This window comes from Trichosurus vulpecula, chromosome 7 (assembly GCF_011100635.1).
Source record: "Trichosurus vulpecula isolate mTriVul1 chromosome 7, mTriVul1.pri, whole genome shotgun sequence".
In the NCBI taxonomy this organism is placed as follows: Eukaryota; Metazoa; Chordata; class Mammalia; order Diprotodontia; family Phalangeridae; genus Trichosurus; species Trichosurus vulpecula.
Window position 1 is genome coordinate 16,074,287 of NC_050579.1, and position 13,560 is coordinate 16,087,846.

General features: G+C 45.2%; 1 protein-coding gene across 1 annotated transcript in view; it reads right to left on the reverse strand.

Moving 5' to 3' along the window:
* LIPH (lipase H) overlaps nt 1–13,560 on the reverse strand; it is a 30,442-nt gene that overhangs the window by 7,213 nt on the left and 9,669 nt on the right. The window contains exons 2-7 of the mRNA XM_036767134.1: nt 12,240–12,604; nt 9,096–9,204; nt 6,783–6,884; nt 5,547–5,636; nt 3,578–3,745; nt 1,628–1,723 (exon numbers count right to left, since the gene is read on the reverse strand). Coding sequence (XP_036623029.1) covers nt 1,628–1,723; nt 3,578–3,745; nt 5,547–5,636; nt 6,783–6,884; nt 9,096–9,204; nt 12,240–12,604 — 930 coding nt within the window. The remainder of the gene's footprint in view (nt 1–1,627; nt 1,724–3,577; nt 3,746–5,546; nt 5,637–6,782; nt 6,885–9,095; nt 9,205–12,239; nt 12,605–13,560) is intronic.

The window sequence follows — 13,560 nt, forward strand, 5'->3', positions numbered from 1 at the left end:
AAAAGCCTTTGAGAAGGTAGGATTGCCTTCCCACAACAAGGCATCATTGCTTTGAGAAAGACTCAGGGGGTGGGGAGAAAATGGAAAACTCAAAAGCTTATGGAAGTGAATGTTGATAACTAAATACAATTTTTCAAAAAGACTCAAAGAGAGACTGAGCCTAATAGCCAGCTGGATGGTGGATGGATGGTCGATGGACAAAGAGTTTGGTGAGTTCAATTCTCAAGTGGCCCCACTTCAATTCTCTTCTCATCTTTGTTCATGGACAGCAGTTTTTTCCATAGAGTTTCATCAGCATGAGAGCAGTAGTTGCTTGTGACATCCCCCCAGATGTTGAGCACTGCTTCTTCATCATGTGTCTTGCCCTCCCTCTCACTCCTTTGCAGAGGTAGGAGGTCCATAGGTGTAGAACATTGACTACATTGTCAGAGTTTTTCCAAGGTACTCATCAGATTTACTAATTTTTTTCTTTCTTCTTTCCCCCCCTTAAAACAATATTCTTTGTTACATGAGATGACTGTCTGGGATAGGAGAAAGGGATGGATGCAGGGACAAAACAGATCAATAAAAATGGCTTTAAGATTTTTCCCTGTGTGCTATTAGGAAAGGAATCATTTTACCTTCTAGATGGAGGTAGCACGACCTTGTGTTCTAACATCATGGATCCCATGCCGTCTTAGGATATGCCAATACGCCATCCTGAGAGGATAGGGCAACTCCTCTACCAGGAGGATAGCCTAGCAAGTACCAATATGTGGCTTCTGTTCTAATGCACCAACTCCAATGATTCAGAGAAAATCTGCTTTCTCTTAATTGTCTTTTCTCAATGAGGGTTGGAAAAGAAGTATATAAAACAGGAGGTGGAGGGAGGAGGCTCAATAATTAACACAGAATCTGGGAAGTAGCAGGGCGATGGAAGGTAGGTAAAGGTGGTATTGAAGGCATGCCTGTCAGGTACCTGCTTCCAGGTAGGCTGTTTGGGAGCTGATGTCATTGGAAGCCTGGGGACTCTGCAGTCAGAGCCTTGGGATTCTGGGTCAGGAGCCATGTGACACCTGGGTCCTGAATTATGGGGTCACAGATTTGGAGGCCTCTTCATTCAACCCCTGCATTTTTGAGATGAGCAGAATGAAGCCCAGATGAGGGGTTAATGACCCAAAGTCACATGGGTAGAATGCCCAGGTTCTGAAGGTGGATCACTTTCCCCAGGAGGCCTTTCCCAAAACCCGTAAGGCTTAGTGCCTTGAGATAATTTTATACTTCCTCTCTATATATTTCATACATTCTTCTCTGTAGAATATGTGCCCCTGGAGGGCAGGCATGATTTCATTTTTGTCTTTATATCTCTAGAACTTAGTCCCTGGCATTCCGTAAGCAAGTGCTTACTTAATCAATAAATGCTTATTGAATTGAAATGAACGACAGGGCTTGGTTATCATGGAGTTTGCACAACCTAAAGCCTGAGACCGAGGCCCGAGTTTTCATTGACTCAATTCCAAGTCCTTAGTGGTCAACCTGCCCCCTCATTAACCTTAGCCAACATCATGAGCCACCATCAGATAACTAGATCTCAAACATGCTTTTTGAAGGACATTTGGGGGGAAAAGAAAGAAGGCTGGTCACTCACTGCAGAATGGCTTTTCGGAAGCTGTATCAAAAAATGCTTTTGTCACAGGAGGGTCCTGTAGCATTGAGTAGTTTTTCCATTGATCAGCTTGGTAACCTATGAAGGCAATGGAAACAAGGAATGTAACTGGACTGTAAGGGCAGCTAGGTGGCACAGTGGATAGAGTACTGAGCCTGGAATCAGGAAGACCTGAGTTCAAATCTAGCCTCAGACGTTTACGAGTTGTGTGACCCTGGGCAAGTCACTTCACCCTGTTTGCCTCAGTTTCCTCATCTGTAAAATGAGCTGGAAGAGGAAATGGCAAACTACTCTGGTGTCTTTGACAAGAAAACCCAAAAAAGGGGTCACAAAGGGTCAGACACAGCTGAAATGACAACGTAACAGACCTGATTGCACATCTTTAAATTCTTGGTGGAGATCTATGACTCAGCGGTGGGGGCTCTCCTTTCACTGAAGAAGATAGTGACCTCTCTATGCCTTTGTCAATAGTCTTTTAGTCAATCAATAAACATTTATTGAGCACCTATGATGTATGAGGAAGTCTTTGAGAATGTCTCCAACTAAAAAGAGTCATCCCCCTGCAGATGAGCTGGGAACAGGCTACTGCAAACTCTTTGAGAACTAGGTGACTTTGTCATGCAAAGGCAAAAAGAAGTTATGAAGGGAAAGAACATTTATTTGGCACCAAGTGTTACGATGACCACAGATGTGGAAATGGACACTTTGCACTGATTCTCCTCCACGCTGGCCCCAAGGAGCAGAGCAGGAGGCCCAAAAGGGCTGGCTAAGGAGTCTTTCCTGACCTCTTGTCACAGCAGTATTATTTTTCATGAATTTGGAGCCAGAAAGGACCTTAGAAGATGTCATTTAGTCTAAGCCTTTCATTTTATAAACAAGGGAAGTAGGGAGGTTAAAGCCCAAAGACAAAATTCAAACCCAGCTCCTCTGACTCTAAACCCAAGGCTCTTGGCAGGCACTACAACACATGGGTACAAATGATAGGATTATTTAATTAGAGCTGGAAGGGACTTTAGAAGGCATCAAATCCAAGCCCCTCATTTTATAGATGAAGAAACTGAGGCTGAGAGAGGCTAAGACACTTGTGCAAGGTCACAAAGAATTCCCAAGAAAAAGAATGACTGACCATATTTTCCATAATTGTAACCCATGTGACCCTGGACAAGTCACCTAACCTCTCCATGTTTCATTTTCTGCATCTATAAACTGAGGGGGTTAGACTTGAGAGCCTCTCCAGATTTAGATCTATGCCCCTACAAACCATAATACTTTTCTCTTTTCACTAAGTTTTCTCTCCTATAGGAAGAATGAATTGTGAGAGGTCATACTCCCTTCTGAAGAGCAAAAAGTAGGTAGGTGGTGTTGAGTGTCAGGGGCCCAACTCATACTATACTGATTTTTATGTTCAAATTGTATATTATCATAATGCTTATATGAGGCAGTCTGGTAGAGTAGGAAGCACACTGGTCCTGGAATAAGAATGCTGTCACTGTAGGAGAGTCACATCCCCTTTCTGAGCTGTGGCTTTGTGATATCCCACTTAGAGGAAGAAATGTAAACTCCTAAGTACAATCAGGTACCTATGTCACTAATCTTCACATTCTCAAAAATCACTGTTTGATCCAACCTGAGCTTGAGGAGGAGAAAATGTCACATTGACATTTTCTTAATTCCTCCAAGACCCAATCATAGCTACAAGACTTCTTAGAAAACTCCACCAGATGTTAAAACAACCTAGTAGATTTTATTCTGCTACAGGATCCAAGAGTCCTGGTTGCCACAGGCTAGCAGATATTCATCATTGTCGCAACCAAGAAATAGACTGTCTTTTGTATAAAATGTTTTCTAAGCCTTGTTCAAAGTATCCTTTGGGAAAGGAAAATGGGTATCCAGACTTCTATTACTAGTAGAACAAGAGAGAAAAGTGTTTACCCAGGACTGGACACGGCATTGATTGGTCATCTCCACAGCTGATGCATTTGCCATTCAGGTAATCTCGGTAGGACTCACAAGGGTAAGCAATGATGTCACAGTCATTTTTCAGAGATGATAGGTACAGGAAAACAGACCTCTGGTGGTCACATTTGAAATACTGCAATCCTTCATTATAAATAAAAGGTTGACGTTACATTTAAGTACCAACATTCACTTTATAAGCACTGGATATTGTCACAGTTGGCACACGTTTAACAGAGCAGGGACCTCCACAGATGACTTACAGCTTTTCCTCTATCTCATGGCAAAGAAAGGAAAATATGAGGGAAGAGTCTGGAGATACTTGGTGCAGTATTTCACTCAACCCAAGAGAGCCAAGTATGAGTTCATGGCAGAAGTAGAGCTAGATAGGACCTTAGCAGCCATCGAATCCAACCCCTGATTATACAGAAGAGGAAACTGAGGGACAGAAAGATCCAATGACTTGCCCAGACTCAGGCAGCTAGTAATTGTCTGAGGTAGGATCTGAACCCAGGTTTCTCTGACTCCAAGAAATGTCTTCTTGACTGCAAGTCCCATCTGCTATTCACTATGTCATGCTGTCTCTCCAATGGTCTGAGCCAGAGCTTTGATTATGGCGGGGTGACGGGTGCTTTGCCATAAGATGCCAAAATTCAGACAGTGGAGATTCAGCAAATCAACAGAATCTAGCACCTAATTAGCAAGAGTAATTAAAGTAGCTACCCGACATTGATCTAGCTCCTCCCCTACTGGCTATACGTTATGTGAGCACTTCCCCATCTGCGTCAATCCTGCTTCCCCCAAGCGGGAGCCTCTCCAGCAATGACCTTGCAGTATCCTGAGGTCTCTACCAAGGTAGACAGAAGGACCCAGGGCTCTAAGGGTTCTGCTAGAGGACAGATAACAAAGCCCAGGGATTCTTAGGGTGCATTGGCAAGTCAGATGACAATGCCTGGGAAGTCAAAGGTCATAGAGACGGGACAGACAGTAAAGCCTAGGGATCTTAGAGGGCTCGATGACAGGGAAAAGGGAAAGGCCAACAATCGATAAGATTTGGTAATTGAGTAGCTACGTGGGGTGAGGGAAAACAAAGCGTCGTAGATGACTCTGAAATTGCAAATATGGACTACTGGAATGATGGAGGTGCCCTTGACAGAAAGAGGGAAGTTTGGGAGAGGGGAGGATTTGGGGGAAAAGATAAGGAATGGAGTTGTGCACATGGCAAATTTGACACATCTATAGGAGTGGCACCAGCTTCAAAATGTCCAGGGGGCAGTAGGTAAAGTGGGATTTCAACAAAGGAGAAAGATTCAGCCAAGGCTGAATCTAGATCCGGAGGTCCTCTGCATACTGAGGATAATTAAACCTGCCGGAGGCGATGAGGTCAACAAGAAAGAGAAGGTAAAAAGAAGAGAGAGAGGACAGAACCTTCTCTTGGGGCTGTGCGTGCCTCATGATTCAGCAAAGGAGATGGAGAAGGGGCCATCAGAGATGGAGGAAGAGAGATAAGAACAGCATCACTAAAATCCAGAGAAGAGAGAGAACCCAAAGGAAGAGGCTGGTCAAGGGCACCAAGCGAAGAGGTCAAGAAAACAAGGACTGAGAAAAGACCACTGGATCTGGCAGTTAGGGAGCTGTGGACACCTTTGCAAAGAGCGAAAGTTTCCACCTGCCTTGATGGAATGAGCGCCCACATCAATGAGATCACAGAATTTCTTAGTCAGCCAAGGATGGCCTGAACTGGCCATGTGACATTCTATCTTGTATTCTGTTTATCTCTGTCCTATCCCCCACCCCTTAGATGAGAAGCTCCTTGAGGGCAGGGACAGTATCATTTTTCATCCAGGAGACTCTGGTAGTGGTACCAGTGAACAGAAGCAAGCAGAAGCCTCCCACCCCCTCGATGCTTATGATCATTTTCCAATTGCAAAGCATCTGTACTTACCACCAAATATTGTCTGGGGACAACCAGGTTGATCCAGGCCTCCATTTGGGTAGAAATCAATATGTCCTAATGATTCTTTGAAGCCCAGGACTAAAAAAAGTAAAGCAATCACCAAAATATGTTGGGTTTCTAGGCTGCCTTTAACTTATTCAAGCTTTTAAAATGTTATTTTATCTTCAGAGTAAGGAGCAGGCAGATAGTTATTAGAATTAGTATTTCTATGAGGTATTAACATTCCTGTTTTTCGAATAACAAAACTGAAGTGCAGGGATGTTCTGTGACTTCTCCCAGACCACATACAGCTACTTGAAGACACATGCACACAGCAAACTTAAAAGCAACTCATTCCCCCCACCCAAAATTTATTGACATATCTGGCAACTGCTGGCATTTCTTCACATTTGAAAAATCCTCCAATAATCCACAGGACATTTGATTAAAAATAATCTACAACCCAGGAATAAAGAGAGTTAATGTTTCAGAATCTTTTCAGGAGACATGGCTTATGGTCCGAATCCTGACTTTGGGCTCTCTCTCTTTCTGCGCCTCAGTTTTCCTATCTGTAAAATGAAGGGGTCAGACTAGATTGGGAGTTCTTAACCTGGGATTTGTGAACTTGTTTTAAAAAATATTTTGACAACTGTATTTCAGTATAATTAGTTTCCTTTCTAATATTATACATCTTATTTTATGCATTTAAAAATGTTCTGAGAGGAGCTCCCTACCCTTCCCAAAAAGTCTAGGACCCCAAAATGGCTCAGAAGCCTTCAGACAATTGCTATGGTCATTTCACCTCTTACGTTCTATGGTTGCTGAACATATACTTCACCAACATAAAATAATTGAAAAGAAATAACCAGGCAGTTAAGAACCCAGGTCCAGTTTTGACATGTGGTCAACACATCTGTCTACGCTATAGCAAAACATGTCAATCTCAATTTGGATTTGTTAGTTATTTTAAGAGACACACATCGGTTGTGGAAAGGTCATTCTCTTTGGGGATATAATGAACTGACTGAATAAGCTGAGCTGCCCAACATTTCTCTCAAAGGTCCTTAACTCCATGAGCCTGGGATATCATCATTTATAATATTGTACGTCACACGAGAAGATTGAGGCCGGGTCTCCGCAAGCTGTACGTGCATCTGGACATTACATCGTTTCTCTCCCCTCCTTCCCTTCCCGAGCTTTCCAGAGTTGGGGGTAAACAAAGACAAATGCTAAGGCAGTACGTACGGTCGGTATCAGAATGAATGACATCAACAAACTGGGCATCTGTGTAATCCAGCCGCTCATTTGGGGGTTTCCCACTGAAGAGGGGTCCTGCAGGATCCAGACCTGGAATAGAGTAAGAGGCAGCTTGGGTGGGAATGTCTCCTCAGGACTGCTTTGGGGACCGGCTTTCTCTGGTATGGCTCTCAGCCCATTCAAGCATCCTCGTTCTATCTCTGATGGTGACTCAGAGACCATCTACTGCAGGGCTGTCCAAAATGCAGCTCGCAGGCTGTGTGCGGCCCACAGTGTGATTTTATGCAGCCCACCTGTGGATTTTAATTTTTACGAGTGAAAAAATAAAATAATAATTTGCATGGAATGCATATTAGATTTTTTAATTCCATCACTCATAAATAATCTTGATGTTAATTTTCTTTGGTGTTTTAAAGCAGTATTATGGATGGAACATATCGCATGGAATTTTCAATCGATCTGTGGGATGCGTTCCCTCTGCACAATGCAGACTAGTCAGTATGTACCCACCTTTATACTGCTGTGTTGCAGCTTTGTTGTTTTGTTTGCTTTCACGCTTTGTGCCTTCGCCTGTTGTATTGATGACGCTCGTTCCCCCACTTTCTATTAGTGTACTGTATTTTTTATTCTGGGTGCGGCCCTCGAATAATTATTTTAGTTTAATGCAGCCCTAAGATAACCAAAGGTTGGACAGCCCTACTACATGGCTCACAGAGTGGGCGGGTGCTTTGGAGAAATGGCCTGAAGTCCTCTGCTCAGAGCCGAAGAATCATCAGAGGATCTGAGATTTAGAGCTGGAAGAGCTCATAGGATCCCACAAACTTTGATCCAAAACTTCAGGAGAGCTTGGTACTTATCCAATCCAAACCCCTCTCCTTTTCTTTTTTTCTTTCTTTCTAATTTATGGAATAAAACAAGCATTTCCATGATATAGTACAATAAAAAAGATGATTGCACAACTACTATTTACAGCTCGCTATTCCCTCCAAATAGACAACATCACGTCACTCTCCTTTTTTTCCTTTTTTTCTTCCCTCCCCTTCCTAGAGATGTCTACCATTAGATACAAAGGAATGTATGTGTGCATACATCTATGTTATGTGTGTGTACATGTGTACTATACGTGTGTGTGTGTGAAGCAGGCCTCATGGTCTTCGAACGATCATGAAAGATGAGCAGAGAATGGAGAACATGGGAGGGGAGGAGGGCAAATGACCATATATGTTCGAGAAAGGAGACCAGAGTGCTCTGGCTCCTGACAGAATTGTTAAATGTACAATTAGAGGGAGGAGGAGGAGAAGAACAAGCACAACCACAACCACCACCAGGAGAGCTTCCTCCAGAGCAGCTTAGGCTTTAAAAACCACCTAATTGTTTTCGACAAGGCGACTAACAGATAAGCCAGAGGAATGCTATAGACATTGGAGACAACTGTAGATCCAGACCGCACCGAGGTGCTGACTAACATTTCGTGCTATTCTTGGGGATGAGGTGGGGAAGTGTGGGATACACAAGAGTCCAGTTGTGCTGCGTAGATTCAGAAATCTTTGAATACCCACAGATTATCATTAATGCTTCCTGGTCATCTGGAAGATGAGGAAATTGAGGCATAGAGGTTAAGGGACTTGCCCAGGGTCACACAGCCAGTCAGTGACTGAGGCTGGATTTGAACTCATGTCTTCCTGACTCCATGCCCAATGTCCAATCCACTTTGCCTATAAATATAATGACATACCATTATGTGGTAAGAAATGAAAAATGGAGAATTCAAAGAAACATGGGAAGATTTATGTGAACTGATGCAGAATGAAGTAAATGTATGCAGTAAAAAAACACGCACAATAAATACCACAATGTAAATTAAGAGATCACCAAAATGAAGCCAAACTCTAAGTGACTGAAATGATGATGTAAAATGAGAGATAGAGATACTGTCAGGACCAGAAAGACCTGGATTCAAGTGCCACCACTGACACATAGTGGTTGTGTGATCTTGAATAAGTCACCTAATATCCAGATCTTCCTAGCAGCTCTCTAAACTGCAGAGAGTGTACCAATCTGTATGGGGAGGGGGAGTTTTCTCCTGGGAGAGTTCCCTGTATCAATGAAATCATAGGTCTGTTCTTCTATCAACAGAGAGAGATATTTATTTATGGTATATCATATATACAGATACACACAGACATATTTAATTAGCAGTTGGCCTTGCAGAGAGTCCCAGATTCCAAGCAACATTAGGGCATAATTGTCCATGAAACACAAAATAAGCCTGTGCCCAGAGAAGGCTCTCAGAAGCTTTACCTGTAATTCTTCCAAGTTTCCCATCATACATCTGTCCAACAAATCCAGCTATATGGGCCCCCAGGCTGACTCCAATCATGTAAACGTTGTCAAGAGATGCTCCACTGGCCTATGATTCCAAGAGAGAATCGCTATCAGTCGGGCAAATAATAGCTACGAGGAACATTTGGCAAAGCTTCCTGGTTTCCCACTTCCTGCTTTTCCCCCAGCTCTTAATCCCTAACTCCTCCATGACTCTCTTAGAGAAAATAAACATAGACGTCTTTTAAACACTGTGTAGGCAGAGCAAAATCTTCCATGCCCAAAACAATGCACCCACGCTGATGGGTTGGCATTTGCGCATCTCTTTACCTCATCAGAGCAATTCAATCCAACAGGCAAGTATTAAGCGCCTGCTGTATGCAAGGCCTGGAGGCAGAGGCAGCTGGGAGAGCACCGCCCTTGAGCTCAAGAAGACCCTCTCTAGCTGTGGGACCCTGGACGCTTCACTTAACCTTTCTCAGCTTCAGTTTCCTCACCTGTAAAATGGGACTAACCACAGCCCTTACAGCGTTGTTGTGAGGATCTAATGATATGTGTTGCTGGTTTTGAAGAGGACCAGGGACAACACGGGCCGTGTCTTGACTTGCTCGTGAATCGGATTTAAGGGAGGCAGAGTCGCACAGAGTCATCCGCCTCACTCTGTCCTCCAGAGTCATCAGAGTCCGGCGACAAGACAAGAGTCAAGACTGGAGATGACCCAGGATGCCGTGGATGACCTTGGCATCTTCAACATCTGACCAAGCTCTGAGCGCCTTCGTGGGCATCCGTGTCACATGCTTGGGGAGGACGCCCTCCTAACTCACCAGCAGGTCTAGCCTGTCGGCCAAGATACGCATATCAAGTACTTCGCAAACTTTAAAGTGCTCTAGATGTGAGCTATTATTATCACAATATAATTATAGTTATATTATAAAATAATGATTTTTAAGGACCCGGCTTGGTGATTCTTTCCCCTCTTAGTCCCTTGTCCTGCCCCTGCAGACGCAGAAGGCACTCAGGCCCCTTTGGTATTTTCCTTTGTTTCATGGGCTAACAGCCTTTTAATAAAACGATTTGTCCTGTAAAATTTGGGTTCAGTCAAAAAGCTGCACTTAAGGATCTAGAAGGCCACATGTGGCCTCGAGGCCCCAGGTCTCCCACCCCTGCGCTAACCAGTCACCCAAGAGATGGATGGTCCAGAAGAAGAAGGGTGGGTTACAGACTGAGAGAGAGCAAGGGGGTCATGAGGGGAAGCCCCCATCCTCCCCTGGAGCCCTCCAGATGTCAGGAAAAGCCAAACGTGGCTCCCAGCACATGGGGTGGCCTCCCTGCGGTGAACCTCTGGGATGACGTGGGTGAGAGCCCCATAAGATGGATGGGCAAGGAGGGGCTTCGACAATAATGACGAGACTCTTTAAGGTTTGCAAAGCACCTCACACACAACCCTTCGGGGCAGGTGCTCTTGTTACCTCCACCTCATAGACGAGGATGCTGAGACTGAGGTGGCCATTCAGCTAGTGTCCGAGGCTGGGTTTGAACTCAAGTCTTCCTGAGTCCAGGCCCAGCCCTCTGGCGACTGCACCTCATGACTGCCTCCAACAGTATCAAATGCTACCGAAACATCAGTAATTACAGTTAACACTTCGATGACTTGCAAAGGTCACGCAGCTAGTCAGTGTCTGAGGCAGGATTTGAATTCTGAACTTCCTTGATTCTAAGTTCAGTGCTCTGTCTCTAGGACACCAGGCTGTGTCAATGCAAACAGCATCCACATCGATGAGACTGCTGTCCCAACACGTATCTGAGCACGTGCTGGGGATTCAAAGAGAAGACAAAAACGTCTCTGGCCGCAAGGAATATTTAGTCTACTAGGAGCACCAATTGAAGAGATCAGGAAAAGGTTTCTATAGGAAGGGACACGTGAGCTGAGCCTTGAAAGATTCCATGAGGAAGGGGTGAGAAGGAAGGGGTGAGAAGGGAGGGCATCCCCAGCTTGGAGAACAGCCTAGGCAAATGTGCAGAGATGGGAAAGGAACAGCAAGTCTGCCTGGAATACAGAGTGCATGATAGGGAGAGCCAGGCACTCCCGGCATGCTCGGCTGGGGCCAGATCTCAAGTCCTGTAAAAGTGGAGGAGATTCCATTTTATCTAACAGGCAATAGAGAGTCTTTCTTGAACAGGGGAATGCTGGGCTCTAGGAAGGATGTTTGGGCACTGTGTGGAGGACAGACTGGAAGCCAGGAGACTCCTATAGGGAGTGAAACTACTGGAAGGGATAGGCCGAGGCGTCAACTACAGAGGGCAGAGGGAGAGGGATGCTGGCCCTTGGAGAGCTGAGGAGGGATGGGTTAGAGCGACATCTTTGCACCTGAGGGCGGCTAGGTGGCACCATAGTGCACAGAGCCCTGGGCCTGGAGTCAAGAAGACTCATCTCCCTGGTTTCTGACACTGTCTAGCTGTGTGACCATGGGCAAGTCACTACACCCTATTTGCCTCAGTTTACTCATCTGTAAAATGAGTTGGAGAAGCTGCTTTTTTTAACCAATAGTTTGTATCGATATTTTTACCAATTTCTTTTTTTTACCAATGAAACCCCAACTGGGTTTTTGGGGGTCTTTTAACCAATTTTTTTTAACTGGCATTTTTACTAATGAAACCCCGACCGGGGTCATGGTCGGACACAACTGAAAAATGTCTTAACAACAAATTTGCACCTTATGCCACTGGGAAGGAAAGGAGGGAGGGAAGTGGGAGTTGAGGGCCTTCCTGCACCTCCTACTGCCCCCAAAGATACTCTAAGACACCATGCCCCTGCTAGGTTCTTCGAACGTTACCCAGCTCAGATCCTTACTGGTGCCTCCAGCTCAGCTCACTCCCTACAGGATTACGAGCTCTCCGAAAGCAGAAGCAGTGCTGTTGTATCATAAACTGCGCGCTCTAAAGAAGGGAGGGACGTCATTAGGAGGACCTGACTTCAAATCCAGCCTCAGACACTTACTAGCTGTGTGACCCTGGGCAAGTCACTTAACCCTGATTTCCTCCCCGAAAAGGCATATGGTACATTTTTGTACTTAGGTATAGGTTTTCTAGTGACTTCTTCACTCACGTGAACAGCCTTCTTACCAGCATCTGGTCGATCGTTTCCTTTAAGATTTCGGCCACCCGCCTGGTGTGACTGGAGGCGGTGCTGTATACCAGATTTGTGGCTCCTCGATTCCAGTCGACCACAACGACGTTCATGTCTTCGACACGGATCAGGCCCTCGACCAGGTCGGACAGCCAGACTGGTTGGGAGCCCGTCGGTCTGTAGCCGTGGATGATGAAAGTGGTTTTCTTGGTCGTGTTGAAGCTCCTAGGAAAGGGATCCTCAAGGATCTTGGCACAGGTGAAGTTGTCTGTATACAGCAGCAGTCTCACTTTGAGGCCCGTGCCCACGATTGCGCTGTGCAAGCTGAGTGTGGTGAAGGTGTGACATTCTTCATCTGTGTCTGAAAGTCAGGAGAAGAGGAGAGATCAGAACAGCTCTTATCCAGGGCGGCCCGGCTAGCCCGGTGCCAGAGCCAAGAAAGGACCTCACAGGTCATATCTTCCAGCTGCCTCGTTTGACAGATTTGGAAACTGAGGCCCAGAGAGGTGAACGATGCATGCCAGAAGAAGGATTTGAACCCGGGCTCACTGAGTCTAACACCAGTGCTCTTCCCCTTTTGCCATGATGTTTCTTGGGTGAGTCACTTAACAGTCTCCTTACCTGTAAGATGATAACTCTTATAATATCCACCAGAGCTTTTATAAAGAAAGTGTTTGGCCGATTTAAAGTATGCCGTAAATAAAAGTTATTACTTCTCTGAAAGATGGTCCTTCTGCTTAGACCAGTTTTTGTATAGATGTGTTTTGAATTGAGGGGTGGCTAGGTGTTTCAACAATCCGGCTAGCAGCTTCTGTGGGGGTGTAAGATCCACCCACAGCCAGCACCCAGAAAGCTGCCAACAGCACAGGTTCTTTTGATCTGCTTAACTAAGGAAAACAAGGGGAAGGGGTTGACAAGCTTACTTTAATTCAGCACACAAATATCATTCACTTAGTTCAGGGGAAGAGACCAGCACACTGAACTTCAGAGCAAATTACAAACAAATTACAGACATCAACAGACAGACCAAATACAGATTCATAGTTACCAACATCTAGGTTCAGCCCAGGAGCTCATAACAAGGGCTGGCCCAGAGTCACGTGCCACCACTGTTGTAGGGAGGAGCTCCAAAGAAGAGACAGCCAACCCCTGGTTTTATATCTTTTTCAGGGTCAGGGGTGAGTCACACATGCAACTCACCCACATGACCTAGAATCGTCACAAAGAGGTGACTTAAACCCACTTGGTCTAAAAGCCTCTGCTGTCCCAGACATGTAAGCTAGGCCCTCCCTGGAGTTAGTCCCACCTTGGGCCCCA